At 52.2% G+C, this 11242-nt stretch overlaps 1 protein-coding gene across 9 annotated transcripts in view; it reads left to right on the top strand.

Moving 5' to 3' along the window:
- Nucleotides 1–8999, top strand: part of LOC135179429 (cytochrome P450 26B1) — a 53033-nt gene extending 44034 nt beyond the window's left edge. For all 9 annotated transcript variants that reach the window (XM_064151215.1, XM_064151214.1, XM_064151222.1 and 6 more), the window contains 4 exons: nucleotides 3008–3283; nucleotides 5466–5621; nucleotides 6853–7134; nucleotides 8572–8999. In XM_064151215.1, coding sequence (XP_064007285.1) covers nucleotides 3008–3283; nucleotides 5466–5621; nucleotides 6853–7134; nucleotides 8572–8964 — 1107 coding nt within the window. In that variant the 3' untranslated portion in view covers nucleotides 8965–8999. The remainder of the gene's footprint in view (nucleotides 1–3007; nucleotides 3284–5465; nucleotides 5622–6852; nucleotides 7135–8571) is intronic.
- The last annotated feature ends 2243 nt before the right edge of the window (nucleotides 9000–11242 follow it).

Below are 11242 nucleotides of genomic sequence, written 5' to 3' on the forward strand. Positions count from 1 at the left end.
TTGACTTGCACAGGGGCTCGATCTTCTCTTCCGGAGGGTTCCCTTCTCTGTGCTTGCACTCAGCATCACTTCTTGGGATGGGAACTCTCCTCTTCGGACTGTGTCCTGGTCTGCAGGGTGTAGATCTGTTCCTGGGCTGATTCTCTGTACTGTTACAGCACTTCTGCACAGCAGCACCAGAGATGTTTTTTGGGATACTGTAGTTTTTGTAGAATCCCTGAACCTCTTACCCATATGAGATGCTAAGGAGAGCTATGGGAGGATGGAGTTTGCCCTAGGTTGGGAGCCTCAGAGGTCCCCAACAGAGCAAGTATGGTGCTCTATTGGGGTGCTGACTCCCAGCATGGCTTCAACCTCATCACGTCTTAAGCAGAGGCCATCCCCTTGCCAGCTCTGCTTTGAGATGGAGAAACTGTCACACACCGAGGGGCTCAAGGACCCTGCAGATCAAGAGTAAAGTGATTCACTGGGGACCTCTGTCCTTATCCCAAAACCTCCAACACAGATGAAGGGAAGATGCCAGCTGGATGGGGAGACGTTGGGATCCCTTTGCTGGTCCCACCCAGGAGCTCCTGTCCCATCCCTTGTGTCTGCCAGCTTTTCTCCAGTCAGCACTGCGTCCAAGCCTGGCGTCCTGCTCATGACCATCAGGACCCGACCCTTCCCCAGCTCCTTTCATGCCTTCCCCATGCAGCCGAGGGACTTTAGCACCTCCAGCTTTCCCTTTCTGAGAGGCTGCTTTTTCACCCCCTCACACAGACAGCTCTGCCTGAGCATCCGCTGCCCTTTCCAGGCTTAAAAATAGCTCCCGAAGTGCAGGCAGGAGGCAGGAGGCGGCAGCTGCACCGTCTCGCGCCCTCGCCGTGCTCTCGCCGCGCTCTCGCCGCGGCCGCTGCTGCTTCATTCATCCCTCGGCTCCGTTCATTCATGCCGCTGCTCTCCCAAGCCGTGCGTTGTTGATGACTGCCTGTCTGCAGGCAGATCTGTCTTGTCATTCCACTTGCATTTTTCTGTCCTAGCCCTGTCCTCCCTCCGTCGCCTTCACACGCTGCGTTCCCACAGGGAGCCTCCGAGCTCTTCCCCGCTGCGTGCGGGGTGATGAGTTTCACCTCGGGGGCTCGGCCCGAGTGTGGCGCATGATGAAGTGGCTGTTGTCGAGCCTCCTGCGCAGGGCTGCGAGGGGATAGAGGTGTTATTTCAGCAAACAAACTCCCAGCAAACGATGTGCATTAGCAATGAGGGGTCGCAGCCAGGAAAATATTACCTTTGCCTTGGAGTGCTGACTGCAGAGGAAATTCTCACATTTACAGCTCCAGCAAGTCCGGCGCTCATGGAAAAGGGGGGGGGGGGAAGGGGGCGGCTTTGATTTCTCTCTTATTGTTGGTTTGATAACTTCGCAGCCCCCACACCACGCACCGAGCCCTCCCTGGGATCTTGGCCACCGGGGGAGCCCCGGCGGGCTGGCAGCTCCCTCCTTGCGAGGCAGGTTTAATTCGGTGTTCCCGGGGGCTGGGCGTGCGGCGGTGCGTGTGTGCCGCTGCCCCGCTCTGCGCGGAGGTTAGCGCAAAGCAAACAAACAGCGCAGATTTCGCCTCCGCCGCGCTCTGGGAGGGATGCGGCCGGGGATGCCGAATGAAAGCCTGCGCTGTGGGCTGCGCCGGGGAGGGCTGCAGGGACATTCCTGGCATTGCTGAGCTCCTCCTGGCCCAGATCGGAGTAAGGAGCCATTAGCATCGGGGACTTGGGGAGGCCCACTCCTGCGCTGTGTTTACTCACAGAGCTTAAATTAGTACTGTCTGCTGACATCAGGGCTTTGGGATGGTGGCTGGGTTTTTTTTCTACTTTCCTGACATCAGGGCTTTGGGGCTTTTCTTTTTTTCTGGTTTCTCAAGGATATGAGCTGTGTGCACTCATAGCCTCTGCCTATGTCTGTGCCTCTCTTCTCACACTTGAACCCCAAGTTCAGGCAGGTTTCAGACAGATCCTAAATGCCTCCAAATAATTATTTCACCTGTGGATTTTTTAATGTATATTTTTTGAAGAGTGGTTGATAGGTGGCAGAGAAAAGCTTGTGTGTGTGTGCAGCCATAATGTTAGACACAGGAGAAGCCCCATGGAAGAGGTGTGTTAGTAGCATCCAAAGCATGAAATGAATGTAACTGGAAGCCATGAGACATAGAGCTGCAGGCAAGGCAGCTCCATCCATCCCACCATGCACAGGGTGAAGTATTTCCTCTTGCCACTGGTTTGCTCCATGCTGTTGCTTCTCTGCTCTCTCCTAGTGAGGCCACATTTGGAGTCCTGGGCCCAGTTCTGGACTCTTCAGTTCAGAGAGACAGGGAACTACTGGAGAGAATCCAGTGGAGGCTACAAAGATGCTAGTGGGACTGGAGCATCTCTGTGAGGAGGAAAGACTGAGACCCCTGGGGCTATTGAGCCTGGAGAAGAGACTCTAATCAATTCTGGCCAAAGGGCAGAGGACAAGAGGATATGGACAGATTCTTGTCAGTGGTGCCCACCACTGAGAGGACAAGGGGAAAGGGGCACAAACTGGAATCCAGGAGGTACCATCTGAACATGAGGAGAAACTTTGCTGTGAGGATGCTGGAGGCCTGGAGCAGGCTGCCCAGAGAGGTTGTGGAGTGTCCCTCTCTGGAGAGATTCCAAATGTGCTCTGGACATAGTGATCCTGGGCAAACTGCTCCAGGTAAACCTGCTTTAGTGGATGGTTGGACTGGGTGTTCTTCAGAGGTCCCTTCCAGCTCCCACCATTCTGCGTGATTCCTGGGATTCTGTTTGTGATGGCTGTGGTGGGGTCAGCCTGCAGAGGGCCTGCTACCTGATATTTCTTCCTGAACACTTTTTTTTTTGGCAGCTGTTTTAGGAATGGGTGATTGTGGCTGGTGAATTCTGGATGCTTATGGGTGTTCAGTTTTGTGTACTGAAGCTGGTTGCTAGAGAAGATAAAGAGTAGGGTGTTGAAATCTCTGCCTGCTCTCTTCTGCAGGTTTTCTCCAAAATCTTCAGCCATGAGGCCCTGGAAAGCTACCTTCCCAAGATCCAGTTGGTGATCAAAGACACTCTTCGGGCCTGGAGCAGCAACCCTGAGTCCATCAACGTCTACCATGAGGCCCAGAAGCTCACCTTCCGCATGGCTATCCGTGTCCTACTGGGCTTCCGCATCCCTGATGAGGAGCTCAGCCACCTCTTCGAGGTCTACCAGCAGTTTGTGGAGAATGTCTTCTCCTTGCCTGTGGATCTGCCCTTCAGTGGCTACAGGAGGGTAAGAGATTTGAACAGAGTCCTCCACCATCTGATAGCACTGATCTAGAATTAATAGAGCCCCATCTCTGGTGGCTCTTGGTCATATGACTTCTCACATTGTGAGTTCTAAAAGTAAGTCCACTTTGGGCTATGAAGGCCTTTTTTGGTGGAGTGGAGAAGAGAAAGATATATGCAGAGACTTTGAGGATGCCAGGGAGTGTGCATTTTGATGCCAGGGAGAATAGAGCCAGGACTTGCCCAGATTTAATGGGTTGTTTTCCCTGTCTTGTAGCTGGCAGTTTTACTGTAGTTTTTTGTTTGTAAGGCCATTCTCCTGTTTGTGCCCTTCTGTTCCTGGGGCAAAACAAGTCAGTGGACCTTCTAGGCTAGAGAGTTGAGTAGAAGGGTTCCTCACAACAAGGGGAGTGTAGAGTCCTATGCTTGAGCAGGAATAACCCCCTGCACCAGTGTGGGTTAGGGGCTGACCTGCTGGAAAGCATCTCCAGAGAAAACGACCTGAGAGTCCTGGTAAACAAGTCCATCTTGAGCCAGAAATGTGCCCTCATGGTAAATGGGGTCCTGGGGTGCATTAAGAACACTGTGACCAGTAGGTTGTGGGAGGTTGTCCTTCCCCTCTACTCTGCTCTAATGATGACACATCTGGAGTCCTGGTCCAGTTCTGGGCTACCTAGCTCAAGAGACACAGGGGACTACTAGAGAGAGTCCACCGGAAGCTACAAAGATGCTGACAGGCCTGGAACACATCTGTGAGGTGGAGAGGCTGAGAGGCAATTTGATCAATGGTCAGCAAGAGCTGAAAGATAGGGGTGAAAATGATGGTGCCCGGTAACAGGCACAAACTGGAGCCCAGGGGCCTCTATATGAGCATGAGGAGAAAATTTGTTGCTGTGAGGGTGCCAGAGCTCTGGAGCAGGCTGCCCAGAGAAGTTGCAGAATCTCCTCTGGAGAGATTCCAAACCCACCTGGACACAGTGATCCTGGGCAAGCTGCTGTGGGTGACTCTGCTTTATGAGGATGATAGGACTAAGTAATCTCCAGAGATCCCTTCCAATCCCCATCAGGCTGGGTTTCTGGGATTGTAATTGCAGAAATAATTTTTGGATGAATGATCCCAAATCAGAACATAACAAAACCCATAGACATGTCTTACTTAAAAAGAATTTTAAAAATGCAAGGATTAAAACTTCTTTTTGTTACAATCCCCACAAGCTTTGTAATTATTCTTGGACCACAGGAATGATGTCAGCAGCTCCCAACCCCAAAGCCCTTGCAGCAGCAGCAGCAGGTTAGCCCAGGGCAGCTGCTCTCAGATAGGAATTGCTTTACTGAGCACAGGTGATAAAGTTCCTTGGGAAGCCCATTAGCTCCTGGAAAGAGGATCCTTTCAGATGAATTGACTTGCTTTTGAGAGACAATTTTCCCAGGCACTGCCATGCATCCCAAGGTGAGTTGGAGGCCTGTGAACTGGTGCAGTACTGGGGCTCCCACCACAGACCTATCATTTGCACCTAGATGCTGATTGCTCTTGTCTGTAATCTTGTGTACTCAGGGCTTACTACTCCAGCCCAGGGAACAACCTCAGTGTCTTTATACCTCTCTTTGAGCACCTGCAATTGTGGTTGTATTACTTGGGTATGTTGTCCTGAGCACGTCTCCAGCTCCTGGGAATGCTGGGCTGGGGATGGTGGTGCTCACTTTGTGTCCTGTGTGGTCTGATGGAGAAAAGGAAGTTCAGAGGAGACCTTGTTGCTGTCTAGAGTAATGAAGCTGGTGAATGAGCACAAGTCTTGTGAGGAGTGTCTAAAGGAACTGGAGAAAAGGAGGTTGAAGAGGGACCTTGTCACTCTATACAAGTCCCTGAAAGAAGGCTGTAGCCAGGTGGAGCTTGGTCTCATCTCTTCTCCTAACTAAAAAGCAGTAGAACCAAAGCAAACTACCTGAAGTTGCATCATAGGTAGTCTATGTTGGACATTAGGAAAAATGTCTTCATCCAAAGGGTTGTTAAGCCCTGGAAAAGGCTGCTCAGGAAACTGGTGGAGTCCCCATCCCTGGGTGGATTTAAAAGCTGTGCAGGTGTGGTGCTGAGGGTCCTGGTTTGGTGGTGACCTGGCAGTGCTGGGTTAATGGTCAGGCTTGATGAATTTCAAGTTGTCTCCTAAACAAAACTTCCTGCTCCCCAGGGCATCCGGGCACGTGAGACGCTGCAGAAGGGGCTGGAGAAAGCCATCCAGGAGAAGCTGCAGAACATGCAGGGCAAGGACTATGCTGACGCGCTGGACATCCTGATAGAGAGTGGCAAGGAGCACGGCAAGGAGCTGACCATGCAGGAGCTGAAGGTAAAGGCCTTCCCCACCCTAAACTTGCTCTTGCTGTGCTCAGGGCAGGGGATGCCTGGAGGGCAAAGTGTGAGCTGCTGTGAGGGGGAAGTTTTGAGTCAGGCTTGAAATGATCAATGACAGCTGAGGAACCTCAGTGTGTTGTTGGAGCTGTAGGTGACTCCTGGTCTGGTGGGCTGTGGCCCTCTCATCCATCTGATTTCCTCTGAGTGCTGTTTCTTTGCAAATTTGGCTAAGTCCTGCCTAAAAAAACATTTCCAGGGAGTACCAAAAGATGATTCAAGTTTGCCAAAGCTTCCAGCCTTGACCAGCTTCATCCCTTGACCTATCTGGTTTTACGATGCAGCCATTGCAGGACATAGGAGCTCAAGTTGTCTGCAGCAGGGTCGTGGCATATTTATGCTTCATGTGCTATTAAGAGCCACACTCAGAGCTTTTCCTGATGCCTGTGGTCCTTCAAGGCTCTGCAGGAAGCTCCCTAGGGTGGGCATCTGTGATGGTTTGGAAGTTATCTCCCACTCAATGAATTCACCCAGACTAGACTCAGCTGGCTGAAAGTTAAGGAATGAAGGTTTATGTTCACAGCTTAGCACAATGTACCAGCAGACATTTACAGTACATTGTAGATATTTACAGCTATGTACAGAAATATACAAGTTAAATGTAATACAGAAACACCAGACCCCTCCCAGAAAGGAGAGTCCCCAGGAGAAGTTCCCAACCACCCTCCCACCTTCTTTCCACCCCCCTCCCTTATCCCAGGGTCTGCCTTATGTGCAAAGTGAGTTGTGAGGATTGGCAAAGGGGGGTTAGAAGCAGAATGATCAGTTGGGTTACACAGATCCAAGCAGAAGAGCAAAAGCCCAGGGAGAAAACACAGACATCAAACTCCAACAGACAGAACTGTCTTATCTACCTGTCTTTGCTTTTATACATCTCAGCAACCTATGAGTGAAGCAGACTTCAGCATTGTTTTCTTTTCACGGCCTAGAATCTAGTTTTTCTCATTAAAATACTCCAGTTACCCTCAAACCAGGACCTGTGCCTGCACCAGGTCCAATTAGTACCCAGGACCTGTGCCTGCACAAAGAGACACCTTACAGTTAGATGTGACCAAGATGCCATGCCCCACGGCAAGCTGTGTGCCTGTCCCTTGACAGCCATGTGCCTTGGCTGCTGGTCTGTCTGTCCACCCCTTGTGTCTTAACCTTGCCTTGCTCTTCTCTTTCAGGATGGCACTCTGGAGCTCATCTTTGCTGCCTACGCCACCACGGCCAGTGCCAGCACCTCTCTGATCATGCAGCTCCTCAAACATCCTCAGGTGTTGGGGAAGCTGCGGGAGGAGCTGCGCAGCAAAGGCATCCTCCACAATGGCTGCATCTGCGAGGGCTCCCTCCGGCTTGACAACATCAACAGCCTTCACTACCTGGACTGTGTCATCAAGGAAGTGCTTCGCCTCTTCACCCCCATCTCTGGGGGGTACCGGACAGTGCTGCAGACCTTCGAGCTGGATGTGAGTGTTGCCATCTCTCCAGAGTGCAGCTGCACCCTGAGCTCCCCAAACAGCCTTTTTGTGTGTCGCTGCAAAGCTTGCTTGAGCCTGGCTTAGGTGAGGCCTCGAGGAGGTGGCAAATTAGGTCCTGCTGCTGATGGGAGGAGGATTTGGTCTCAGTTCAGAGGAGGATAATGACATCTGGCCCGTGGCAGAGAAGGGACACGCTCAAGTTGTCAACGAGGAGACAGGAGTGATGCATCAAAGAGCAGCTTGTGGCGGTGTTTGATGCCAAAATCTGAGCTGGGGTGTGACAGGGGAAAGGTTTACTGCAAAGGACATCTCCAGGCTGCCAGGTGACAGGCTGATTGCTCACCACCATGGCTGGAATTTCCGACTAGCAAAACAAAATATTGAGACCTGGCTCGTCACTGTGAGCGTAATGGTTTGAGTCAGAAGCCTTTTAAAGTGCTATGGGGATATTAGATCCTCCCTGTTCCTCATCGACCAAGCCCTGACATGTGCGCTGGGCATGTGGGAGTGACAGGCAGGGGGTGTGAGCAGAGCCCTGGGATGCTCTGGGGGTGGGCTGGCCAGCACAGGGCACAGCGTGGGCACCAGAGAGGCTGCATCCCTTTGGTCGGTGGCTGCTGAGCACCTTTGGGTTCCTGGTAGAAAACTGCTGTCAGAGACTGCAAAGCAAGTAAATAGCAGTGGGTCATGCAGTGGGTCCCTGGGATACTTGCCCTTGGAGGCCACCTCTGGAATTCTGGGTCCAGTTCTGGGCTCCCCAGCTCAAAAGTGACAGGGAACTACTGGAAAGAATCCAGCAGAGGTTACACAGATTCTGTGAGAAGGAGAGGCTGAGAGTCCTGGGGCTGTTGAACCTATAGCAGAGCAGCCTGGGAGAACATCTGGTCAATGCTGGTCAATAGCTGAAGAGCAGGGGGCAAGAGGATGGTGCCAGACTCTTTCTAGTGCTGCCCAGTGACAGGACAAGTGGCAGTGGGCACAAACTGGAACCCAGGAGGTTTCATCTGAACATGAAGGAAAACTTTGTTGCTGTGAGGGTTCTGAAGGCTTGGAGCAGGCTGCCCAGAGAAGTTGTGGAGTCTTCTTCTCTGGAGAGATTTCAGATGCGCCTGGACACTCTGATCCTGGGACATCTGCCATGGGTGACCCTGCTTTAATAGAGGGGTTGTACTAAGTGATTCACAGAGCTCCCTTCCAACCTTCACCACGTTGGGATTCTGTGAATAAGCCCAGGATTCAGCCTCCCAGCCCTTTGCACTCTCTGGTTTCCTTTTCAATCCGCATTGTCCTCGAGTAACAAACCTAAAGAGACTGCGGAAAAGCATGCAAAGCAAAACGGCTTCATCTTCTCCTCCTGCTCCCTCTCCCTTTAAAGCAGGTTTGACTTGCTTTGGTTTTCTCTCCACCCCTTCCCTTTTTCTGCAGGGTTTCCAAATCCCCAAAGGCTGGAGCGTGATGTACAGCATCCGGGACACCCACGACACTGCTCCTGTCTTCAAGGATGTGGACATCTTTGACCCTGACCGCTTTGGCCAGGGTCGGAGTGAAGACAAGGACGGCAGGTTCCACTACCTCCCCTTTGGAGGAGGCGTACGGACCTGTCTGGGCAAGCACCTGGCCAAGCTCTTTCTCAAGGCTCTGGCCATCGAGTTGGCCAGCACCAGCCGCTTCGAGCTCGCCACCAGGACTTTCCCCAGAATCACCCTGGTGCCCGTGGTCCACCCGGTCGACGGACTCAAGGTCAAATTTTTCGGACTGGATTCCAACCAGAACGAGATCCTGACTGGGACAGATGCCATGCTGGGGGCAACGGTGTAAAGCCCACGCCAGTGGCGCAAGGGATGGGCGGCCGGGGGTCGGAGGGGTGGGGTGGGGGCAAGGGGACGAACAGGAAGGGGAGGAGAGAGGGATGAGAAGCTTCTCCATGGCGCTCACTTCGCAGAACCTCCAGGTCAGGACTTTTCTCCACCGGTGGAGCTGCCAAAACCGTTTTGCTCTTCCCACAGGGCACAGAGAAGGTTGAGTTGTCATCACGTGTCTCAGAAGGAGGAAAAGTGGCAAACCCCAAGTGGAGCTGGGCTGTCTGAGCATACACAGTATCTAACTATTACAAATATATATAAAAAAATATCTATAAAACACTTCTGCTGCCAGGAGGAGAGCTGCAAAGGCCCCACTGTGGGATAGGCTTTGGAGATCAGCTGGCGATCAGAGGTCTGGTGTCCCAGGGTGGCTCTTGGGTGGCCTCTGACCTTTTTGTTTTTAATCAGTGTTAAATTAGCTGGTGATAACAGTGTTTTGGTTTATTTTGGTTTTTATTTGTTTGATTGTTGGTTTTTTTGTTTGTTTTGGGGCATTGGAAGCTTTCCTTGGCAAGGGGCAGACAAGCGATGCCCAGTCCCATCCCCACTCCTGCTGGTGCCGGGGCAGGTTGGGAAGGAGTGGAGCTGTTGTTTTGCCTCAGCTGTGGGACCCAAACCCCCTGTGATGTCTTCGTCTGGGGCTGAATGGTGAGCCCTTGGACAGTGCCTATTGGCATTTTGCAACATGCATTTCGCACCGGGGGCTCAGGACTGGGGGAATGTCCTCCTTTGTTTCTCTTGTTGAGTTTCCTGCTGCTGCTACACAGCCTGTGTGCACCCATTCCCCCACCGCAGCCCGTTGCCAACCCCTTCCCCTGGCAAAGGCACCTTTTGTGGGGGCATTTCAGTGCCTTTGCTCTCCCTCAAGGTGCAGGCACCAGCCTCCCAGCTGCATGGTCCCACCAACACACCACAGCTCTGCGAGCATCAGGGTGCTGAGCAAAGCCACTTGGAGCTGCTTGTTCCGATGCATTCTCTTCCATGGGAGGCATCTGCATTAAAGGCGATCTCTATCAATAAGCCAATGTATGCATTCCTTGTCTCATGTTTGGGCTTTCTTTGGTGATGGGAGAGCTCTGCAGGAAGGATTCCGATCCAGGGGCTCCTTGCAAGCTGTTCCACCACTGCCCAGGAGAAGGGACCAACCCAAAGCTTCTGTGGTGCAAGCAAGTGGCCACCAAGGTATCTTACGTTCCATTTGCTGGGTGGGTTTATTTCAGTGTATTTTTTGCATGCAAAAGGCTTCTGGGTTGACTGTGAGATGGGCGGGTTGTGTTCAAGGAGGACGTGGTCTATCAAGCTCCCCAAGTGCCTTGTCAGGCATTTGGTGCAGACCAGAGCCAAGAATCAAGCTTGGGAGATGCCCTGGGACATCTCTGCTCAGTTTGTCCCCATTCTTCTCCCATCTCCTGCCCTTCAAAACAGAAAAAACACTTCAAGGACCATGGCTGAGACCTCTCCTAAATGTGATGGGAGAAGACCTTGGGCTTAGATGAGCAGCTTGGCTTTCAGCTCATAAGGTGTCCAGAGAAGTCAGAGGGGTTGAATGAAGGAAGGTAAAGGGGCAGATGTGGCTTATCAGGTTGCTCTGCAGGTTGTGCTTTTGACACATGGGTGCCTCTTTGGAAGGTTGAAGGAAGTGTGAAGTGAGCGAAAGTGATGGCTGCCTTTACCAGCCCCTAGTCTGGTGGAGGCAAGGAGGAGGGAGGCAATTTTTTAGCCAGGGGAAGCACTAGAGGTCGAATTGCTGTCAGCCAAGCTGCCAGAACCCCCCCCCCCCCCGAAACATCCTGGTGGATGGTCTCCACCCACACTGTGGTGCACAGCTTGATTTTCAGGGTGATTTAAGCTGAAATAGAACTCCCAGTCTTCTAGGAGATGCCAGTCAGATCCAGACTTTGCCTTCTGGCTGGTAAATGACATGCTGGATGCAAAAGCAAAGTCTTAGGAGCTGCTGACTATGTACATCATGTCCCTGAAGCAGAGGCTTAGCTAGTTTGATAGCCTGGAGATGCTGAGGGGAACACTGTTAGCTCAGGCACTGTCCTTATCTCTGATGGAGAAGGAACTTCCCTGGTGATCAACAGAGCTTCACTGCAATCAGTGGTATCTTAAGACTTTCTAAGCCCACCTGGGTGCAATCCTGGGCAACCTGCTCTGGGTGACCCTGCTTTATCGGGGGGGTTGGACCAGATGATCTCCAGAGGTCCTTTCCAACCCCACCCCCCACCATT

This window comes from Pogoniulus pusillus, chromosome 11 (genome assembly GCF_015220805.1).
Source record: "Pogoniulus pusillus isolate bPogPus1 chromosome 11, bPogPus1.pri, whole genome shotgun sequence".
Taxonomy (NCBI): domain Eukaryota; kingdom Metazoa; phylum Chordata; class Aves; order Piciformes; family Lybiidae; genus Pogoniulus; species Pogoniulus pusillus.